Source organism: Anarrhichthys ocellatus, unplaced genomic scaffold (genome assembly GCF_004355925.1).
Source record: "Anarrhichthys ocellatus isolate YVR2014 unplaced genomic scaffold, GSC_Weel_1.0 scaffold56, whole genome shotgun sequence".
NCBI classification, from domain to species: domain Eukaryota; kingdom Metazoa; phylum Chordata; class Actinopteri; order Perciformes; family Anarhichadidae; genus Anarrhichthys; species Anarrhichthys ocellatus.
This window is the reverse complement of record NW_022280086.1, coordinates 26,586-50,107: the sequence shown is the minus strand read 5'-3', so window position 1 is coordinate 50,107 and position 23,522 is coordinate 26,586. Positions and strand designations below refer to the sequence as shown.

The 23,522-nt window shown below is 42.2% G+C and overlaps 1 protein-coding gene and 1 pseudogene across 1 annotated transcript; one reads left to right on the top strand and one right to left on the bottom strand.

Moving 5' to 3' along the window:
• Positions 1-3,279: 3,279 nt before the first annotated feature.
• LOC116396528 (retinoic acid receptor alpha-B-like) lies at positions 3,280-16,764 on the top strand. Its single transcript, XM_031871180.1, has 8 exons — positions 3,280-5,822; positions 7,114-7,255; positions 8,234-8,394; positions 8,920-9,096; positions 9,183-9,387; positions 9,638-9,705; positions 12,791-12,881; positions 13,626-16,764. Exons 1-8 carry the CDS (start codon positions 5,577-5,579, stop codon positions 13,871-13,873), a joined length of 1,338 nt encoding a protein of 445 aa, XP_031727040.1. The 5' UTR covers positions 3,280-5,576; the 3' UTR covers positions 13,874-16,764.
• A 1,021-nt stretch (positions 16,765-17,785) lies between these two features.
• Positions 17,786-23,155, bottom strand: LOC116396506 (ornithine decarboxylase-like; annotated as a pseudogene).
• Positions 23,156-23,522: the final 367 nt, after the last annotated feature.

Genomic DNA, 23,522 nt, shown 5'->3' with positions numbered 1-23,522 from the left:
GCGTTTGCGTCTAGGTGTCTTTATGTTGTGTGTGTGTGTGTGTGTGTGGGATCGTCGGATGACTGCTAAAAGAGCGGCAGTGGAAAGCTGGTTATTAATTCATTTGCTCTAGTCAGAGTCCTCTGGCATGGCACGTCCTCGTCTCTATTTGACTATGAAGGAATTTCTTCTCTCATGTCACATCTTCTCAACTCATATATTTATTAGAGACGGGATAAAGAAGAAAGAGAAACAACTATGGCTGCTATTGTGGCACCGTGTAGAATTCCTAAAACTTCAACACAGCATCAATACAACAGCACTGCACGGGCTGCCATTGCTGTTTGGGGTTGCATTTTCCTGTAGTGTGACTTGCATAGGGTCGCACAATTATGGGGAATATTCAAGGTTGAAACTTTCCATGGCAATTAACAGGAATTTATATATAATTTGTGGGAATTGAATAGAAAACAGGAATAAAATGGAAATATAGGGGGTTGTTTGTCCAGGCTGTATTTAGTGTGTTATGTCCATAGACTAGTAATCGTCATGACGTCACCCGTTGGTTTGTGGACTGCAGTTTTTGAAGCCTCGGGTTCGGCATTTTGGCGGTCACCATCTTAGTTTTTGCAACCAGTGAACGTAAGTGAGACGGTGGACACCGCTCTGGTAGCAACCTGTCAATCACAAGGTAGCCACGCCCTAAAAACATACTCTGCTTTATGGTCTATTTGACTCTAAATGGACCATAATTTACTAAATGAACATCATGCTGTATTGAAGAAGACTTGAAACTAGATATTGAGACATGAACTCATGTTTACAATGTTTACTGAGGTAATAAATCAAGAGAGAAGTAGAGACAATCTTTTATTATATAAACTATTGCAATAATGGATGTTGGGATTAACCGATTTGGCGTTAACGGTGATTATGCAAGTCACTGTTTCATAACCATAAGGACTGAAGAAGCTAGATAGTGTAGGAGCAATGGAACTTTGTAAAAATAGTTTTGGTGAGAAACTTGAATAAATCCAGTTGTGTGAAGATGTTTCCACAGCAGCATAAATAGATATGAGAGAGGAAAATATGACCTGTTTAACTTCCTAACGATAGCTCTAAACAGCTTATAATACCTAATTAAAATTACTGATGCAAAGATTTTTTTATCAATATATATTCAATCTTTCATAATTTGAATTGGTTTTATGCAAATCACCACTATAGATGACTTAAAGTAAAAGGAAATAGTTGATGATAATAAATATAGTTCATCGGCTGAAGTCCTATTAGAAATGGACTGAAGTGAGATGAACCGAGTGGAAACGTCTCATTAGATAAAACAAATGCTGAGAAAGTGCACAATTTACGGTTGGAAAAAAAGGTGATAAATATATCGCAATGTATCGTATCCTGACTCAAGTATTTTAAAGTTTTGTGATAATATCGTATCGTTATTGAAGTATCGTGATAATGTCGTATCGTGCCTTAAATAATAGAAATAGATATAAGATTCAATGGCAGATTAATCCTTTAGTTAATAGATGATGGCCCAAATAATAGCCACGCTCATCAAACTTTAATCAAAGTCCATGCGCTTATTAAGTGTTGTTAGTTAGTTGGATGAAAGTCATTAGCAGTGATAACGGATGTCAGTAAGACTTAACAGCGTCTACAATAATATGTTTGAGAACACCTTGTTAACTGTCCGGGAGGCAGAAGTCGGTGTCGTCATCCGAGGCCAACCTCTAAGCTGAGAGAGCATGCTCTCTATTCAGGAACTGTCCGCTGGCGCAAAGCCAGGACCGCCCGGGGAGACCATTAAACACTAGTTCACATCAGATTTGGAAAAACGACTTACCCCAGCGCTGGCTAACATGCAACGTTGCGATCTGACCAGAGGACACAGATCGCTGGCTCTGCCCTGGAGCAGGGACGGCCCAGACTTTGAAAAGGTTTTAACAGTGCTTTATTTGTAGCTTCAGGCCAGAGTAAACCCCAAGCTTAGTGTTGACGTCTCCAAACAATCTGTTGTTAAAATTGACAGTCACTCGTCTTGACTTTCCCTTGACAAATGTAAGGCAGCTGCAGGTGTCCCCGTGATCGTACGCAGCATTCGCTTTCAACTGCATTTTGTTTCGCATTCCTGCGTCGCACAATGACAAACATCTGACCTTGCCTTTCACGTTGGGGAGGCGTAGAGAGGAGATCCAGGCCGTGATAACGGAAGCGGTGGAGGTGGCCACTGATTCAAGACTGATAATGCCCAGTGACACGGGCCACCACAGGGACAAACCAAAAGACATATCTATTCAAGTCATCGTTTAAACATTTTGCCTCAGAATCAAGATCTACCCTACATACATCAGGGTAACTAGTGATGACATACGACACACAAAGATTCTGGAGTCTATTCACCGATGAGATTAATTCATTTATTAAAGCTATTATCCTTTTTTGATTTTGAGTGAGTCACAAGGACGAGTCACCAATATTCCTCTCCGTTAAAGGGACAGTCTGGTAGTTCTGAAGCGGGGTTGTATGAGGTTCTTATCCACAGTCAGTGTATCACCTACATTAGATGAGAGACAGGAGTACCAGCACAGGAGCAAAGCAATGTACTGCGGGGGGGGCACAGTCTTATTTTAGACACCTAAAAATCAATATCAGTTTTAAGTGTACGCTATATTTATATTTCACAGTAAGAGAAGAGGAGAGCATACTCACTTTTATTTCGGTTTCCCGTCAGAAAAGGACAGTCTAAAGCGGTGAACATATTCTAAATGTAGCGTACACATTTATTTTAGCTGTCTAAAAATGTTTTGCTGCTGTCCCCGTCACCAGCAGTGCATTGGTACTCCTGTCTTTTTCTCCATACTGGGGGTGTGCCGACCGCCATCTACTGTATCTCATACTAACCCACTTAAAAATAACCTGAAAGATCCCTTTAAAATACCTCATCCCTCATATCAAAACACAAAAAATAAGTCTTTCTCCGAACCAAAACCTACGGCTAAAAGCTGTCCATTCTGTTTGAACAAGCTGGCGACTACTTCCCGCACGCACAACGCAGGAGCGAGAGGCGATAGGAAGAGATTTAAAAAAGCGCACGGATGAAAACAAGAGTGAGGGACGCTTGGAAATACGAGGCGAAGAGCAGAGAGAAGTTTAAAAGAGGTCAGACAGCGCTGACGGGGGAAACTGTTGGCTAGGATGTCAGTGAGAGGAGAGCAAAGACAGGAGGAGGAGGAGGAGGAGGAGGAGGAGGAGGAGGAGGAGGAGGAGGAGGAGGATCGCCTCTCCTCTCTTTATTTCTCTGTGAGTCTCTCTCTATGTAAACAGAGCAGGCCAGTGGAGCGGATTTGAATCTCCTCCATAGTGGAATGTCTGGTATGGCTACTAAAGCAGGGGGAGGGGAGAAGTGTGTGTGTTAGGTTAGGAGTTGTGGCTGGTATCTTAATCTGAGGAGTCACCTTAAAATGGGTCGCGGTCCGTCTTTGCCTTGTCTCCTAACAAAGATAACAAACACTTTGACAAGATGAGCCCGCACACAGAATCAGCAGCGGGATGTTATCCTTTACTCACCACACAGCTGCTGGTGTGCAGCCCACTTGAACCAGGGTTACCATCGCGAATTAAAAACTGAAACCAAAAGGAAAAATAATGAAATAAGCAGTGAAAATGTATTAAAACTCAACAATATAGACTTTATTTCAATCGTGGTATACATAACCCATTCTAAGTGGGTTAGGGAGCAACGTTGGGTTCAGTGATCTCGCTAAAGGACACTTTGACATGCAGACAAGAGGAGCCAGGGATCGAACTGTTAACCTCGTGATCAAAGGCAAGGCCAGTTTATTTATTTAGTTCATTTCAGCAACAAGCCAACTCAAAGCCCTTCACATAAAACCCGAAAAGACCGAGTGCAAAAGAAACGCATTCAGGTGAATACAATTTATAATAAAATAAAATACAAACAAGCTAAAATAGATTAAGTGTAAAACTGTGCAGTGTAAGAAGGGATTTAATAAAAGGCAGGGGCAAAGAGAAAAAAGGACAACCCGCTCTACCCACTGAGACAGAGCCGCCCCGAAACAAACTGAAACTACTGAGAACATTCAAACTAAACCTTTCTGAAAAGCTGAAATTAACTTTACATGAGCAAATTGACTAGAACTGAGCTAAAATGTAATCAAAAAGTCAAAACTAAACTGAAATTGAAAAGTTAACAAAAAATTACCACCATGACCTTGTCTTGATCTGACATGAGTAGCAGTAGCATTTACCAAACACAAATAATTTCATTAAAAAAGGTTTAATCCCACCACTGTAGTTAATTTGCCTGTGTCAATGGCAACACATTCCCTAACCAGACCCACCCGCCCGTAACCTTGATTCCCACCTCACAGAAGCAATGCGTGATTAAGAGATTAAGAGTTGGGATTGGATTAGCGTTTGATGATACAACATGGTATTGAGTACAAACAACATATTCCATACAGTAATGATTTAAAAAAAATGGCACCCAGCAAAAGTGAAGCGCAACATAAATGATTTCAACAAAGATGAAGCGTTCTTTAAAAAGTCTTGTCTTGCATTCAACGTTTGACTCATCCAGCTGTGGTATCAAATGTAAACAAACATTTCCATTTCTGTTCAACAGCTCATTTGATTTTGTCACATTCTTGTGTGAGACAGAGACACAGCAGGCACGAGGCATATGTTGTCATATTTTATGATGTTATCACCCTAACAGAATGGGGAAAATATAGTTTTGTGTCAAGTATTATATAAATGCAAACAGTTTTTGACCCCAGTAAAAATGCCAACGAATATGGATTGAAGCAGAATATTTACCAGATAAAAACATGTTGTGAATTTTGGAAACGATTACATTATCTATTTTACCTGAAGTTTGACGTTTGGATTTTGGACTGAGACAATACCAGAGACGAGGAGTTTTAAACTATTCATTACATCATTGTAGCTTGCTATTTACCACACAGACATGTATATGACATAACATAAGTATTCCTTTAACCACCGTGACCAAACCAGTTGAAACTGAAACTGTTGGTACGGAACTGTGTCGGTCCTGGTTGGTCCAGGGCTTGATGGCCTGTGCCTGTACCAGGGTTGCAGGAACAAGTGGTTCTGGATACCACTGAAGAGCTGTTCCTCTGAGCCGGCTTGCTGGGAAACAACGGGTTCCTTTTTAAATTAGATTATGTCTGATACAGCTGATGGCACAAACATGGCAGTTGGTGTTGAAAATATACCCAAACCTGAATCATATTTGACATTAACCACAATGGATTCAAAATCTTATGAAGTATCATCTGGGCTACGTACGGTGACTACAAAAAGAGTGGTCCACTCTGACGCAAAACCTCTGCTAATTTTGTTCTGTTTTGCGGCTCCTTTCGCAACTTGTGCAAAGTTTATTTTTGGGTTGCATTACACATTTACAAAAGAGCTAAATGTGAGTGTTCATGCTGTCATCTATGACTGATGGCTAGCTCACCTCCATCCATTCACCTGACGCGACCCCTTAAACATTTGGCGCGGTATCAAAAATATTCACTTCCAATAAATGAATGCAATATTTAAATATTCGAAATCTAATACAAACCAGAGAGATGTTGATGTCTGAACACAATGTTTCCCTCCCTCCATCTCCTCCCGCAGCCATAGAGACTGAGAGCACAAGTTCGGGAGAGGACCTCCTCGTCCCCAGCCCGGCCTCGCCTCCACCTCCGCCCCGCATCTACAAGCCCTGCTTTGTTTGCCAGGACAAGTCCTCAGGATACCACTATGGAGTCAGTGCCTGCGAGGGTTGCAAGGTAAGCAGCCAAACACGTGAGTGGGCTAAACTTACACTGACACAACACTCACTCTGGGTAACGGCTAACAACTATTTTGACATCTGACTTGCTTTGCTTAATCGATTATTGATTGGACAAAAGTATTTCATTTTATTCAAAATTCAAAACTTATCCTTCGTCTTCTGGTAAAATGCTCCTTTACTACAATAAAGACATGCAGCCATGCACTGAGAAAAAACGGGAAGTATGTGACTAATATGAATTTGATCAGATATTGCTCAAGTTTCTGTTGTGAAGAAATAAAGGATTCTTCTTAGACCATCTCTGAGTGACATCATGAAATATTCCAAAACCTCCATAACGTTACGTTTACACTCCAGTGTCTCTCTGACCTCATTTCAGCTAGTTAGCTTTATCTGCCGTCTTTTGGGTTCATTTTGCCAGACAATGACAATTGTAATTCAAGGCACAGGTCAAACTGAAGCAACAAAATATTTGTCTTTTTGCCGTTGACTACTGTACATATTTTTTGGGGACACCGGAAGGGGCGGGACTTAGCCTGTCCCTAGGTAATATTTTAAACCGGGCTTCACCGTGACAAATTTTACGATGAGGGTTGCTACATTGCTTCGTGACACACTTTTAGGAAAAAGTCACAGACTGCGGGAATGTTTTACTGAAACAAAGTTGCGATTGGAAAACAGCCACCACGAGTACATTTTACCTGTTGGCGGTTTCGTTGTCAGTTTGCCATTTTTTCACTCCAGAAATAAAGCAGACGGCATCACTTCATGTTATTCATCGCGAGAGTTACACAAGGCCGACTCGCTGCCCCCCACACCATTTGTAGACGTTGCCACAATGTGCGCCGCGCTAATTGTGAAACACGTGTCGGCTGCACCTAGAAAAACCTGAATGAAAAATAGTTACGTGAGACTACTGAGTATTTGCATAATGTGTAAGCGGAGAGGTTGTGACCTTTGCGCCTCCCTTGGGATCTGTAAGCCTCTTTGCCTCATCTAATCCCACACGCACATTTACACAAATAATCTGTGGATGCAATTAGTATCTGCTTTGATATCTGTGTGTGGGCTTTTGTGCGCTTGTGGTCATGTCCTTTTATAACACGCACTGACCTGCTTACCAGCTGCTCGGCAACAATAAAATGTGTTTGCAGCAGTGATCATGAAAAGTGCCAGTTTTGGTTCTGACACCAAGGTCGCTCCCGTTTTTATTGCACCTCCAAATGTTCTGTCCGTTCCCCTGCCAGTCATTGCCTCCATTGTTTTTTTTCTTCTCTCCGCGTCAGGGTTTCTTTCGGAGGAGCATCCAGAAAAACATGGTGTACACGTGTCACCGAGACAAAGTGTGTGTCATAAACAAAGTGACGAGGAACCGGTGTCAGTCCTGTCGGCTGCAGAAATGCCTCGAAGTCGGCATGTCCAAGGAGTGTGAGTACGGTGATGTGGATGCGGTGCCATATTTTTATTTTTTATTTTTTTTTGCCAAATCAAAAATACAGATTTTTCACCTGTAGAGCTATTTATCAATCTAGGTTGTTTTTCTGTGAGGTATCTCTGGCCGTAGAGCTGTTTGTCTTCTCTCCAGTATAATGGGATTATATAGTTCGTGGTGCTCAATGCGAAATTACAAAAAAAACAAACAAAAAAAAAAACATTTGAAAAGCTCAACAGCCGTGTCTCTTTCCGGAAATTTTCCTCGCAACAAGGTCTGTGGATTACCGGGAGTATCCGGGTCATGATTATTTAACACATCTCTAGGCCTCTATGCCTCCAAAACTCTGCAACTCGCACCAAAACAAGGTCGATCAATGAATAGCACTACAGGCAGCAGATAATATATTTAGGATTTCAGGGGTGAACTGTCCCTTTTTAATTTTTGTTGTCATGCACTAATAAAGCAGAACCTAGTGCACTAAGTGACTTCAAGCAGGCAGCACAGTGTTTAAACCTTGATATTTGTCTCCCTCTGGTGGCCTTCCTCAGCTGATGCATGCCCCACAAAACCACCAGCATTAACTCATAATAACCAGCGTCTTGCATCACTATACATCATCTGTTTTTTTAATCTTAAAGGAGTAATCCAGAGATTTACTGTCGGGCTTCTATGTATACTTTGTGGATTACTCTTCCATGCACTTTTAGGTTTACAAAAAAGTGGGCAATTATATAATATATTAAATCGCTCCAAGCTCCAAATATTCTTCTTTTCTCATAAAGTAATCTCTTTCCATTAGACCCTCACTGCCTAGGATTTACAAGAAACTAAACGCTGGTGAGAAGCATGTACGAAACACGACAGGAGAGCTTCCAAAGAGCCGCGTCACTCTACTCGATTTCATTTAGTGAATTTTCTGCTTTTAACTTCCGAGCTAAATCTTCCGATCTTTCTCCACTCCCACCGTCCAGTGGTGCGAAACGACAGGATGAAGAAGAAGAAGGAGGAGAAGCGGCAGGGGGAGACGGAGATCTACGTCCTGTCGGCAGACACGGAGCAGATGATTGAAGGAGTCCGCCGGGCCCACCAGGACACCTTTCCCTCCCTGGGTCAGCTGGGAAAATACACCACGGTACACAGAGCAACACCAACACGCTTACTTTAGTAAAGAAATGCAGAAAGATCGTCTTAGTTACTTTGAGGGACTTTTAACTGGTTATAAAACAGTCTCAATGTAATACTGATTTACTGAGTAAACTAGACCATCAGCGAGAAGATTGACTATTTCTACATAGTTCTCCTCAATGCTTGTTATCGGTGCCACCTGGGCAGGTTCCACGTGAAATCAGACGGAATCATGCATGTTCACCAGAAACGTCCTCGGCTCAGATTCCAGAGACCAGCCCACCGTCGACAGACTCAGATCCAGCTTCGCTGTCGCACGCCTGCTGCAGTAAAATGAGATGTTTTCTTAAGGGACTCTGGTGCTCAGAGACACTACCGCTTTAATCAGCAGGGGCCGCCAAAATCATTACAAAATGAAAGTTCCTTGTAGTAACTTTAATAACTCTCACTACAAAAACAAATTCAAACCTATAATGCTGGTTTTCTTACTGTTTGTGTCTCTCTGCCTTCTATCCCCTACCTGAACCTGCAGAGCAACAGCTCGGAGCACCGTGTCGCTCTGGATGTCAGCCTCTGGGACAAGTTCAGCGAGTTGTCCACCAAGTGCATCATCAAGACGGTGGAGTTCGCCAAGCAGCTCCCCGGTTTCACCACGCTAACCATCGCCGACCAGATCACCCTGCTGAAATCCGCCTGCCTCGACATACTGGTGAGTTTTCTTTGTCACACAGATCGATACCCAAACGAAGAGAAATGTACAGTTGTGCTACAGCGGGAATTTATCTCCTGTTTCAGATTCTGAGGATCTGCACCCGCTACACCCCAGAAAAGGACACCATGACCTTCTCCGACGGTCTGACCCTGAACCGCACACAGATGCACAACGCCGGGTTCGGACCTCTCACCGACCTGGTGTTCTCCTTCGCCAACCAGCTGCTGCCGCTGGAGATGGACGATGCAGAGACGGGTTTGCTTAGCGCCATCTGCCTGCTCTGTGGAGGTACTGCACCTGGTGTTTCTGAGGAATATGAAATAAAATAATGGATAGAAAACCGTGAGGGAATGCAGAGTTGCTTTGGTGTTTAGTGCTGTGGTGGGAAAATAAACGTGTAAGGACAGGAATTATTTTGTCTAATAGAGATGATATCTGTACATATACATGTTCTGTGTTCCTACTGATATATTTAATGTGTTTTCTGTGTGTGTGTGTGTGTGTGTGTGTGTGTGTGTGTGTGTGTGTGTGTTTGCAGACCGTCAGGATCTGGAGGAGTCGGACAAGGTGGATGTTCTTCAGGAGCCGATGCTTGAAGCCTTGAAGGTTTGAAAACATACTCATTATTATTATTATTATTATTATTATTAGAGACGCACCGACCGTTCGGCTGCATTGTGCGGTTTTCAGTCTCCACAGTTGCGCACACACACACACACACACGTCATCAGTGTGAAAAGTTCTTCACAATTCGCCACAACTGTAAATCCAAAATAGGCCGTGGAGGAACAGCCTTAAAACATCTGGAACAACTAACTTATTACACCTTTTATACATAGGTATTGTACTTCTTATAATGTATATCATTACACTTATTATATTGTTTTTCATTCCCACCATGCTGCTCACAGTAATCACGGTGAACGGCTCGTCTGCTAACAGCACAAAGTCTCTGCTAACACAGTCCGGCTTATAACGGAGAACTGCTAACGGAGGTCGCATTGACTTGCATTATGATGCGTTCAAGCTCGACTCACTAAATATTCGTATTGGCCGTAAGAAAAAGTATAACTGTATCATGATGTGTTAAAATGTAATCTTGTAAAATTTAGTTTTTTGGCGAGAAACTTTAATAAATCCAGTTGTTTAAAGGATGAGGCAATAAATAATAGATATTAGAGAGGGAACTATAAACTGTTTAACTGCCCAACACTGGCTCTAAGCAGCTTATAATATATTTATTAAAGCTAGTTTTAAATAAAAATTAGTGCTGGGCAAGTTAACGCTTTAATTTCGCGTTAACGCATTCATCAATTAACGCCGACAATTATTTTATCGGGCGTTAACGCATTTTTTTAATTTATTATAATTTATTTATTTTTATTTTTTTTATTGAAAGACAAGAGACAATACATAGACATAACAAGAGGGTGACAAGAACAGTGGGATAAAAGGCAGCAAACACCCCATCTTGACAGAAAAAAACAGAAATGTAGAAATTTTTGCAAATTTATTAAAAAAGAAAAACTGAAATATCACATGGTCATAAGTATTCAGACCCTTTGCAGTATTGAGTAGAAGCACCCTTTTGAGCTAGTACAGCCATGAGTCTTCTTGGGAATGATGCAACAACCTTTTCACACTTGGATTTGGGGATCCTCTGCCATTCTTCCTTGCAGATCCTCTCCAGTTCCGTCAGGTTGGATGGTGAACGTTGGTGGACAGCCATTTTCAGGTCTCTCCAGAGATGCTCAATTGGGTTTAGGTCAGGGCTCTGGCTGGGCCAGTCAAGAATGGTCACAGAGTTGTTCCGAAGCCACTCCTTTGTTATTTTAGCTGTGTGCTTGGGGTCATTGTCTTGTTGGAAGGTGAACCTTCGGCCCAGTCTGAGGTCCAGAGCACTCTGAAGAGGTTTTCTTCCAGGATATCTCTGTACTTGGCCGCATTCATCTTTCCTTCAATTGCAACCAGTCGTCCTGTCCCTGCAGCTGAAAAACACCCCCATAGCATGATGCTGCCACCACCATGTTTCACTGTTGGGATTGTATTGGGCAGGTGATGAGCAGTGCCTGGTTCTCTCCACACATACCGCTTAGAATTAACACCAAAAAGTTCAATCTTGGTTTCATCAGACCAGAGAATCTTATTTCTCATAGTCTGGGAGTCCTTCATGTGTTTTTTGGCAAACTCTATGCGGGCTTTCATATGTCTTGCACTGAGGAGAGGCTTCCGTCGGGCCACTCTGCCATAAAGCCCCGACTGGTGGAGGGCTGCAGTGATAGTTGACTTTGTGGAACTTTCTCCCATCTCCCTACTGCATCTCTGGAGCTCAGCCACAGTGATCTTTGGGTTCTTCTTTACCTCTCTCACCAAGGCTCTTCTTCCACGATTGCTCAGTTTGGCTGGACGGCCAGGTCTAGGAAGAGTTCTGGTCGTCCCAAACTTCTTCCATTTAAGGATTATGGAGGCCACTGTGCTCTTAGGAACCTTGAGTGCTGCAGAAATTCTTTTGTAACCTTGGCCAGATCTGTGCCTTGCCACAATTCTGTCTCTGAGCTCCTTGGGCAGTTCCTTCGACCTCATGATTCTCATTTGCTCTGACATGCACTGTGAGCTGTAAGGTCTTATATAGACAGGTGTGTGCCTTTCCTAATCAAGTCCAATCAGTTTAATTAAACACAGCTGGACTCCAATGAAGGAGTAGAACCATCTCAAGGAGGATCAGAAGAAATGAACAGCATGTGAGTTAAATATGAGTGTCACAGCAAAGGGTGTGAATACTTATGACCATGTGATATTTCAGTTTTTCTTTTTTAATAAATTTGCAAAAATTTCTACATTTCTATTTTTTTCTGTCAAGATGGGGTGCTGAGTGTACATTACTGAGAAATAAAATGAACTTCTTTGATTTTAGCAAATGGCTGCAATGAAACAAAGAGCGAAAAATTTAAAGGGGTCTGAATACTTTCCGTACCCATTGTATATGCTGAAAAATAACTAGTTTTAAAGCAAACGCAACAGGGTTTGATTGAGTCTAAAAGAACAAACACGGGTGACATGTTTGTTCATGGTATTAAAAGAACAAACATGTCACCCCGGGCAACAGTGTGGCTCACTGATGTGATTTTAGTCGTGTTTGGACAGCCATGGAGCTCCAAGAGTGTCAGCGTTTGGATTAACACACAATTTATTGTTGATTTTGTTCTTTTCAGAGGATTAGTTGGCATTAAAAGAGTTCACTAGATTTATCCTACAAAGGATGAATTTAATGATTTAAGATGATTTTTAAAATGATCACCATATAGAGCAGAATTAAATAAGAACACAACAGATACATACTTGTATGTATTTGTTTTTTCCACTGTGTTTATTCAGCAGTGTCGTGGCAGGCATGAGAATACTGTGAGTGAGACATTAAGCAACAATCGAAAGTCTGATCCTCCAGTAAAACACACACATCATTTATTATCAATAGAAATATTGAAATTAGTCTAAAACAACAACAATATATTAATCCACCAAACGATGTAGAAAGTTGTCCAAATGATGAAAATGAGAATGTTTCAATTCTTACACTCAAGCATCAGTGGTTAATGGTATGGTAAAATAGCTGCTTTACCAAGTATATATATTTATTTATATTCATACATACTAACAAACTTTTCCTCCATGTCTTCGTGTGTTGGCACAGCTCTATGTGAGGAGGAGGAGGCCCGAGAAACCCTGCATGTTCCCCAAGATACTGATGAAGATTACTGACCTCAGGAGCATCAGTGTGAAGGGTGAGACACACACACACAAATTACTTGGGCGGAGCTACAGGCAAGGGTAACGAGGTTAGACAGTCCGTTGCCTACAGTGTGACATATTTCCGGTAACAGCAACTTTTAGGTAGGAAACAAAGAGCAACCTTTCAGCCGGGAGGCCGCTGTTCATTTCCCGTGGGAAACGAGAAGTTAACGTTGATTTATTTGTCACGTAACCTGCGTAATGTAGTAACACCACTTCCGTAGTAACCCAAACAGCAATCTTTTCCCAAACAGACCTAAGTAGTTTTGTTGCCTAAAACTATCATTTCCTAACCCTAACTAAGTATTTCACGATCGTTTCCTAAACCCAACGTAGTATTTCACGATCTTTTCCTGAACCTAACTCAGTATTTCACCATCTTTTCCTGAACCTAACTCAGTATTTCACCATCTTTTCCTAAACCTAACTCAGTATTTCACCATCTTTTCCTAAACCTAACTCAGTATTTCACCATCTTTTCCTGAACCTAACTCAGTATTTTTGTTGCCTAAACTTAACTGAGTTTCCTGTGAAGACAGAAGTTTATTTTGAAAAGACAGTATACATTAACGAGCGAACATTGACACGTGTTGCCAGACTTTCTTAGGAAAATGCATTAGAAACGAGGAGGAGCTTTTCGTTAGACACCATATAAACCGTCGTATGAGGATACGTTGCACCACATCAGGTTCCCCACATGACGACTTGTTCTCTCATCCTGAACTTTTCTCCCACAGGAGCGGAGCGAGTGATCACACTGAAAATGGAAATACCCGGCTCCATGCCTCCTCTCATCCAGGAAATGCTGGAGAACTCTGAGGGACTGGAGGTAGGGAAAGGAGGAGGAGGAGGAAAAGGTTGCAGAGGAAGCAAAGAAGAGAACGAAATGGAGCCCGGAAGCCGCCATCCCAGTCCTTCGCCCGAATCGGTTTCCTCCCCGCGCCGGAGCCATGCGCCCCGCTCCCCCTCTTCCCCCTCCCCCTGAAGCTTGGCGTGAGGTTGAATGAAAGCTGTTAAACTCTGCTGAGAGGACCGGATTACTTTTCAGACACCATGGTTTTATACATTAAATGCAGAAAAATAGACAGCATTTCCAAATACTTAAAAGGTTAACTATACGCCGACCGTGTGAACCTAAAGGAAGGATTGCCGAGAGACTGAAATGTGGACGGACTGATGATGAGGATTCCCTCTTAAATCGCGCATTCACTCCCTCATGAAAAGTCATGTATAGTTTGCAGAATCACTGTGTTATATATATTGTATATACAAAAAAAGAGGACTGAAAGAAATTATCGGAGGGAAGCGGACTTATACAAGAAGTTATTTTCCTAAATGTACATGTGTATATACTGTATTTCCCCAATACAACTGTAAAGAGTTCTTCCTTCATTCTCTTCCTCCACCCCCCCACCCCAAACTTCAGCTTTCGATGCCTTCACAGACACATCAGGGAATAATAGTAACCCTTGACATAATTGTCCTCCACAGAAAGATCAACATTTATCAAAGACTTTTTACAGCTCGAGACAAATGCGTTACATCTGTAAGTAAAGACGTGTTTAGTTTGTCTTCAGATGTAGCTTGAGCAACTCGAGTGACTTCACTGTGAAACATCAGGCATTTAGATTTTAAAGTAATGCAAAGTCTGCTCGGCGGCGGCCAACCTGCGATAGTACAAGCGGCAATGGCAAGAGTTTACCCATCGGTTAACAAACCCCCCGCCGTGGCGCCAAAGCTGTTGAGCTCAGCAAGATTACAGGTGAATTAAGGTAACGACAGGTGCTGCCTACACATGTACACGCTGTGTTTTTGGTTTTTCGTGGTCCACACTGTCGTAGTCTGCTCACACAGTGCCATTGTCTCACCACAACATCCATCACTCCACCACTCTTGTCGGGTACTAATCTCCGTTTTCAGTGTTGTCCTCTTTGATGTACGGTGCAGTAAAAACTCATTGGAAAGTATGAAAAATACAGGGAGTTCAATAAAGATGTGGGTTTTCTTCTGTCGCGAAGAAAGGAAAAACTGTTCACTGTGAAATACCATGTCGTTTTTTGATACTCACATTATCAGGTTAAAATGGCCAGAAAAAAACTTTTTTTCTTTTAAGTCGTACAGATTTTTAAGTAAACACACACGAGCAGCAGAAATGATCCTTTGGATATGGTGTGCAAACATTTGCCTGTTTACACATCCAGCACACAGAAAGCAACATTAGCATTCACTTGAGGTGGTTTTCATGGCTAATCTAATGAATATATACGTCAAATCACGCTCCTTTAGCTGTATTTCTTTACCTATTCCTGGGCAAAATATCTGACTCTTTAACTTCTACATTCTGACCTATGTTTACCAGCTAGTTGCTAACATTAGCTGTCCACCATTTTTTGCTGGACAGGTAGTAATAAAGATTACGTTCTCATACAACGAAACTGCATTGTAAATTACGTCTCGAGGGAAACGTATATTGTTGCAGTTTACAATCAATTTTTTTTCGAAGTATCACAAATGCATATCTATCAACACTCTTTTCTTTGTTGCAACTGGATACTATTCTATGGCCTTAACTTTTGCACTGAATGGGCGCACTTTGCCTTGCCTGACCACCAGGCCGAAGTAGGTCACGCTTGCCCTCGCAAACTCACACTTTGCAAGGTTTACCATGAGCCTTGCCCCGCCAAATGGGTGATCAGTTCCCGGATACGCTCCAAGTGGGTTTCCCATGTGTCAGAGTAAACCACTACATCATCTAAGTAAACTGCACACCCTTGCAAGTCACCAATAACACTGTTCTTAAGGCATTTAAACCCAGCTAGCGCATTCCGAAGTCCAAAAGGCATCACGGTGAGTAGAGACCAGTTATAAAAGCGTCTATCTCACGTGCTCGCTGGGACTACGAAACCTGACAATATCCTTTTAGAGGATCAAATTTGCTGACGAACTGTGCAGAGCCCACCAGATCTATATGGTCATTGATCCTGGGAAGTGGGAGGGAATCAGGCTTAGTGACATCATTGACTTCACGAAGGTCAGAGCAAAACCGTGGCGTGTTATCAGCCTTTGGAGCAAGCAAGTAAGGTGAGGACCAAATGAAAGATCAAGTCTCTGCAATACCCATTTCCAGCATTTCATTTAACTCTGCGTCCAAGTACGTTTGTTGATTTGCATCTACACGATAGAACCTTTGCTTTATTGGCTTAGCATCTCCGACGTCAATATCGTGCACAATTAAGTGGGTGCAACTAGGCACATCACCAAACAAACACTGGAAACTCAAATCAACTGAACCACTTTTGCATGGTGCGACTCAGGCAAACATCCATATTGATGAAAGTTTCAGAGTTCTTCTAATGGCCCAATAACAGAACTTCATCTGGAGTACATCATGAATCTCTTCCTTGCATCCGAACAGGTTCAACAGACTCCACCAGCAGTGCACTAACTACATAGGCTGCATGATTGTGACCAATCTTTGGCTGCGTACAGAAAGAGGGTGGCTCAGAGTTGTGCGCATAATATGATTTGAGTAAGTTTACATGAAAAACCTGAGTTGGCTTCCTGCGCTGAAGCATTGAAATTACATAATTCTGCTCCGAGATTTGTTTCAACACCGTGTGTAGACCTGTAGACTTTGCCTGAAAAGGTGAACCAACAATAGGAAGGAAGGCAACCACCGGAGTGCCCAGCATCTCCAAAGTGTTTCATGTTGACCCGAGCTGTGGCCAGACTTTCCAGTGCCAGTTCTCCAGTTGTTGCCTTTTGTCGAAAACTGTAACCGTACGTACTCAATCAAATTTTTAGCAAGTTCCGATTCCTTCCAGTTACCGGCAAATGTAGCTAAGGGACTTCCGACTTACGGTGTGCGCAAACATGAGTTAATTTGAGGAAAACCTTGTGCTCTCTTGTGTTGTCTCTCTAGCTGCAAGCATTATGTCACGGGGTGTGGTGGCGGACCCAAATGCAGACACCAGGGGGTAAGGGACTGAAAGGGTTTTGTTCCAGGAGGACAAAAGGGAAAAATGTAGTGGAGCAGCGGGAGGGGGAGGGTGAGGGTGGGGAACTGGGCAGAACAAGACAGGGCAGGCAAAATGTGGAGCTGGAGGGGATGATCCAAACTGCGGGCACAGGAAGACGAGGTAAGTACAGTTAAAGAGAAGGCAGTTGGATAAACTCAGAATCTAATAATACTGAGCAGCCGAGAACAAGCAAGATACAGGTTGCATCAACGACCTGGCTAAGAGTGAATGTAAAACCGGGGGAGATAAACTGTTGAGTAGATGGGTTGATGGAAGGCAGCTGGGTTGACTGGGCAAGTGAGGTGAATTAATCGCAATCAGGATGGAACCGGGAGATCAGGTCGGAGCCACGCCCACACACACACGCGTAACCAAGGAAACCGTCTTCCCAGTCTTTACCCAACCCCATGAAGCGTTCCAACACACCCTGACTCTGAGCATGGTGAGCTGAGGCCCGAGGAAAACGCGTGGGAAGAAAAGTTTGAGTCTTGGTCGAACTGAATGACTTTCGAAATGCCGACTATGGAAATGAACTTGGATAGTGCTCTCACTACCTGACAGTCAGAAGGTAAGGAGTAACTGGCGTTGAGTAAGGCAAAGGACCCACACAGTCAATTGGCACAGCTTTTATTGTCTGGTTAGGTTTGTCTGTCAGCTGGCATATATGGCATGTTTTAATGAACAGAGACAACTTTCTTCATACGAGGCCAAAAGAAATGTCTTCAAATCCAGTCATACGTTTTCCTCAGACTCATCATGAGTTACTTTTAACACTTACTGACGGAGTGTAACAGGCAAAACTATTTGGAAGAGAGGATCCCCTCACCAACAGGGAATCCTGAAAAAAATAACCACAAGCACTGTCCAGCACCTCAATGTCAGGTCCAACCTGCTGAAACAGCTCCTTCAGAGAAGGAAGCCTGGTGCTCTGCAACCAGATCACTGCAAGATATTGACACAGGAAAATTAGACAGAGGCAGGGACAATTTCCCCAGCAACATTTTCCTTATTTGACAGAGACACAGGTTTTGAAATTGTCATCACGCAACTTACTGCGCAGTGAATCACGTTCATTTTCGTGTGGTTCTGATCTCACCAGTGGCACAAGCATGCCCACAGGCAGAGGGTACATCTGCCCAAACACATGTGCTAACCAAATTGTTACTCTGGATGACAGAAATCCTCTATATCGGCAATCACTTTGTGGAATAGAACCAACAGAACATTTAAATCCATTCCACAAACGGGATTCCTGTTTCATACTCCCTGAGTCCTAAGAGTCCTAAGAGCAGGACTTCAGCCTGAATGAAAGAGATGTGTTCCTTCAGCGGCACCTTTCACCCCACTTCCTCCCATGGACACGACACCTTTATGGATAAATGGCAGGTAGGGATCCAAACGGACAGGACCAGTGTCTTTTACATGCAAGTCATGGTTAAAACCATCAGGAGTGATGACTTTAGGGAACGAACGTTTGAGAGTTCAGTCTTAAACAGTGAGAGCAATAAACAGGAACAACACTTGTAGTTAATTTGTATTCTCCTTTATTTATTTTACCTTTTTAATACATTGTAAGGCAAATACAAAAGAATATTTGAAAAATCAGTGTAACAATTACTAGATACTTTAACCCCATTTTTGAACCTCAAGTTATAATTAAAAGTGTTCATAAAAATGTGAAAAGGAAAGGGTGTGTTTGGTTGCAGTAAGTGCCCATGAGATGACAAATGAAACGGTAACTACACCAGTGTGTTGATTCTGTTCAGGAAAGATAAAAGTGTGCGCCAATGCAGAGATGTTGCAAAAGTTGACTTATTCTTTGCTGTGTGGGGAGCTAGTGGAGGTTTCGGTGTTGCACTCTCTACTCTGATGAACGGTTAAATATCAGTCATATAGTATCTATAACCCTGTAATACACATCCACTTAATCAATATGTTACATATACCATATTTAAACACTCACTGTTCATAACATGTTAATATCATCAATAAATCATTTACAACATAAGCATCGCTGTGACTGTACATACTGTCAATCCACCTGCATTTAAGAAATACATATAAATAGATAAATGGATAGATTTTTTAAATGTATTTATCATAAAATTACTGTAAAATGATTTTATAGACCACACTTGTGATCTTAAAAGTTTATCTCTCGAAAGAAGTGTGCCTTCTTCATCCCTCCTCAGCAGTTCCAATTCAGGGAAGTTCAAAAGTGAGATAATGTCAAAAAAAATAAAATAACTAAATATACTTGGCAAAACCAGGCTAAGACATGACCACTTTGTAACAATTTATTCTGGGTCTGCAAAAAATACAAGATCCTGCTAACTCACAGTTAACCCTTAACCCTAACTTACTACCATCAACTGCAAAATGTTGAATTTATTTAAGTCATGGCGGTACGGCCAGGCACATGATTCTGTTTGCATGTGTACCGACGTATGCACGCACATACGTTGAGCTAACAAGGTTTAAGGTGTGCCATGTCTCGGCTGTCACCACAGGGTAAATGTGTGCTCTTTCAAAGCCGTTGAACTCGGTGGATAAACAAATGGAATAAGCACCCATGTTGTCGATGAGAAGCCAGTCCCCCACATGCAGCTCAGGAATCCAGCAGCTGTCGGTTACTTTGTCAAAGCTGTCGCAGGTTGGACCCCAGATAACAGACCGGTATCTCTGCTCGCTGCTCTCAACAACCTGTGTACAACACAAACATTGAAATATGAAATCCACATCACACTGGTTATCTTTTCCTTTAAATCTCATCTCGTTTCTCGGATCAGAATGGTGAATGACAGCCTTCAAAATGTTGTTCAACCAAAGACAAGTGTACGTAGCCCTCGTGACATCGTGCATTGGTTTGTTTTGAAGCCTCTAGTTTGGCCTTTTGGCAGTCGCCATTTTGGATTACGTCCTTTGCCATCTTGGCTTTTTTTTGCAACTCGTGAACGAAAGTGACAGTGTTTTGACTGCGGGGGAGTGACGAAGAGAAGCCGTATACGGCTCTGGTAGCGACCTGAAAATCACAAGGTAGCCCGCCCTAAAAAATACTCTGCTTGACTCTAAATCAGGGGTGGGCAAACTTTTTAGCTCGGGGGCCACATAAATTATAAAATTTGACAGACGGGCCGGGCCAGTAACAGATTAATGGAGAGTGTTTGTGTGAACTAATATAAATTACAAGTAAAAGCCATGACCTAAAAAGTAAAGGAAATTTACAATTAATCTCAGTGGGAACAGTGTTGTTGGTCACCTTTTTTTTGCCAGTGCATGATATTTGATGTCAGTTTGGTTGTGGCAATTCTCAGAACAGATCTAAGGTTTTTGCCAGTTAAAGACTGTGGACTTTAGAGCAATTTGATTTTTTAAAGGGATCATACAGATATTTTGACTTTTACATCTGACATTGTAAGAGCTCTGCTGTGTTATGTCTTTCCTTGTCTCTCCCCCCTGTGTCACGGTGTGGGTACATCTCACTTGAGTCAGGAAACGTATCAGAATACCCTTGTTTTATTGGCTAAACTGCATCACGTGACCTGATTTACAACTCATTGGTCGGTGTTTTTCCTGCACCGCTGAACAAGTGCCGTAAATGCTGGAAGCGTGAATAACTCCGCTGCATAAAGCAAAAGGATCGTGACGAGCGGTGAAGAGCTGCTTGTGTGGCGTGTCTTACGTCTCTTCCTGTTTCCTTCACCTACATTCCCCTGGGTCCTAAGCCCCTCCAAGTACAGCTTCCTATCACCCTCTATGTACCAACGTACATTTAGAACAAATACCACACATATTACACGGTAATCAGCGTTGCCTATGTGTCAAACTCTATCGGTACATCTCCGGTCTGTCTTTGTTCATCCTGCATCGCTCTGTTCTGTTCTTTAATGTAACGTTACTGGAGCGACGGAGCCTCTCCCAGCTGCTAGCAGACTGTTGTGCTAGCAAGCAGGCTCGCGAGTGAGCTGTACCCAGCATGCAGTTCGGCGGTGAAATTTTATAAATGTACAATTATTAGTGTTACAAATGTGTCACAGACTGTTGTGTCATGGTGTTTTGCTCTGTTAAAGAGCGTTAGTTGTGAGTTGTTAATTGTTGTGTTATATAAATGACCATGACTAGGGGTCTCTCTCAATACATATAAGAGAAGTAGCGCCGACCGCAGTGCTTTCAGCGGCGAACAATATATTTAGCTGCCTGTTGAAGACAGACAGCAGTTGTTTCGGCTATGTACCGGTATGATGTTGTGTGAAGAATTCATATTATGTGGGAAATGTAAACCTGTATACTACCCAGCCCTAGTCTTTATTATAGTTTGGACAATTTTGTACCATCATTTGACGGCCGGATTAAAATGCCCAACGGGCCGTATCCGGCCCGCGGGCCGTAGTTTGCCCATGCCTGCTCTAAATGGACCATAATTTACAAAATGAACATCAATCATCAACATTGAAGAATACTTGAAACGAGAGATTGAGACCATAAACTCATGTTTACAATGTTTACTGAGGTAATAAATCGAGTGAGACGTAGAGTCATTTTTTCATGGTCTTCTATACAAGCAGACTTCTTTTAGCTACCAGAGGAGTCGCACCCTGCTGGTCAGTGGAAAGAATGCAAGTTTCCAACACCTCCGCATTGGCTTCACTTTTCAGAAGCAGAGGTTGCTTATTTTTTAACAATCAATTCTTAGTTACTGTGTACGAAGATGATATCAGGTTGGGTCATTAATATACAACCAAGTATCCCAAGCAATTATGTTAGTATGGAACAATTCCACAACTCAAGATTTATGTCCAACGCTAGTGCTCAGTGCTAATGCATGCACTGAAGTAGTGTCCTCTTTAGGTGGACAATAAGCATGTGGCGGTTGCAGCCTGACTGCGGTCTGTCACAGATCAACCATAACCACAATCTTTCCCTTGTCATAACAAAGTGTGTTACTTGCCTAACCACAGCTTATTTATACAACCACAATGGTTAGCTTGCTCAGATACTGTGGAACGCGAGGATTTTAAATCATTGGCATTGGACATAAAAATCCTCATCTAGTGTTTTGAAAAATCGTCCCATATTGATGTTCTTATGGGGTTGATATTTACCCTGTTAAGGTATGGTTCAACCTGGGTGTGGGCAGAATCATTGATAACGCAACTCAGGGAGCCATACACTCCATCATTAAGGCAGTACATCATTGTTCTGTCAGTTGTCCTTACCATCTGAAAAAAAAAATACAAGCAAAATAATTAAAGTCAATAAAATGGCAACTATGCAGGAATTTACAATGATGTTGAAAATAATAGAAAATTTATAATAAAAATGGTGCTTTTCTCTGTCCTTCCACCACATGCAACCAGGTGGTGGTTGCATGTGGTGCATGCAACCACCATGCACGTGGTCTTTTGTGAATGAACAAAATGAGTATTCATAACCCTGCTAGTCACTGCACCCTCTGAGGCTTAGCATGGATGTCTCCTGAAGATGCTTCTCGATGTAGTGGTGCTTTGCCATGTGGTGCCATCAGACTCATCTGATAGCTGTCACCTAAACATTTTGTTTTGTTTTTCATCAAGAACATTTAAATACAATCACACATTGTATAATTCTGTGTTAATACTGAACATCCAGAGCGATATATCTATACATTACCGTTATGTTCATCCATATCATCTGCGATTACTCTTTTGGCAATGACGTTCGCTGCAAGTGTGAAGGCTGAATCCACGTAGTAGCGGCCTGGTTCTGCAATAATCTGCACCCCACTGTCGGGAAGAATTCATCCAGTGCTCCGTTAATAACTTCTGAAAACTAGGAGAGGAAATCATGATGGGTTAATAGCATATTTCACAGGTATTACACCTCTAATGACCTCCATTCACCTTCTATCTGATACTTTATTACAAAGTGACCTACAGTAACCATTATGGCTGGCATTACAGGCAACACAGGTAAGGTTTCTGCATGTGTTTCTATGAAGTACGAGCCTTGTAATTGGACGGAAAACCGGACACGTATTGAGAAAATAGTTTACATAATTAACATTAACTAACACTGAATATTTTCTTTCTTGTACCTCTTCAAATGCGACTTGACAGTCCTCTCCCAGAGAACCCTCTGCCAATATCCAAGAGACTCATCTGGAGGCCCAACAAATTCTGAAAAACACTGTCTAATAAGGCACGATTTATAAAGGTTTTACAAGTTTGGACGCACCGTCTAGGGGACTGCCCATTGTTCCGACGGCCCATTATTAACAAAAACCCAATAGTCCAAAAAGCCCATTTGTCCAAAGGCTGTTGTCCCAAAAACAAATGACCATTGTTTCTGAGGCCCACTGCCTATTGCAACAAACAGAAGCACATGGCTAATTATTACGCATAATGCCCATATCCTTTTTTCCTGCCATCAAAGGCATGACCCATTGTGCTCTTCCTCTGATTACTCGTTGCCTTTGTTGGTTGGGTTGGTTAGGTTTAGGGTTAGAATATCTGGGTAGGATAACCAGAGGCAATAGAGCGGTCATGCCTTTGCCGTCAATCTAAATATTAATTAGCCATGTGCTTCTTTTCGGTGCAGATGGGTGTGTACTTTTGGAGCAATGGGCCTTCAGAACAC

Bases quoted from the DNA above. Each gene is read 5' to 3' on its own strand.
- LOC116396528 (XM_031871180.1), top strand. From the start codon at position 5,577: ATGCAATATTTAAATATTCGAAATCTAATACAAACCAGAGAGATGTTG. The intron at 9,706-12,790 runs GTTTGAAAACAT...GTGTTGGCACAG, and splicing joins CGATGCTTGAAGCCTTGAAG to CTCTATGTGAGGAGGAGGAG. The intron at 12,882-13,625 runs GTGAGACACACA...TTTCTCCCACAG, and splicing joins CAGGAGCATCAGTGTGAAGG to GAGCGGAGCGAGTGATCACA.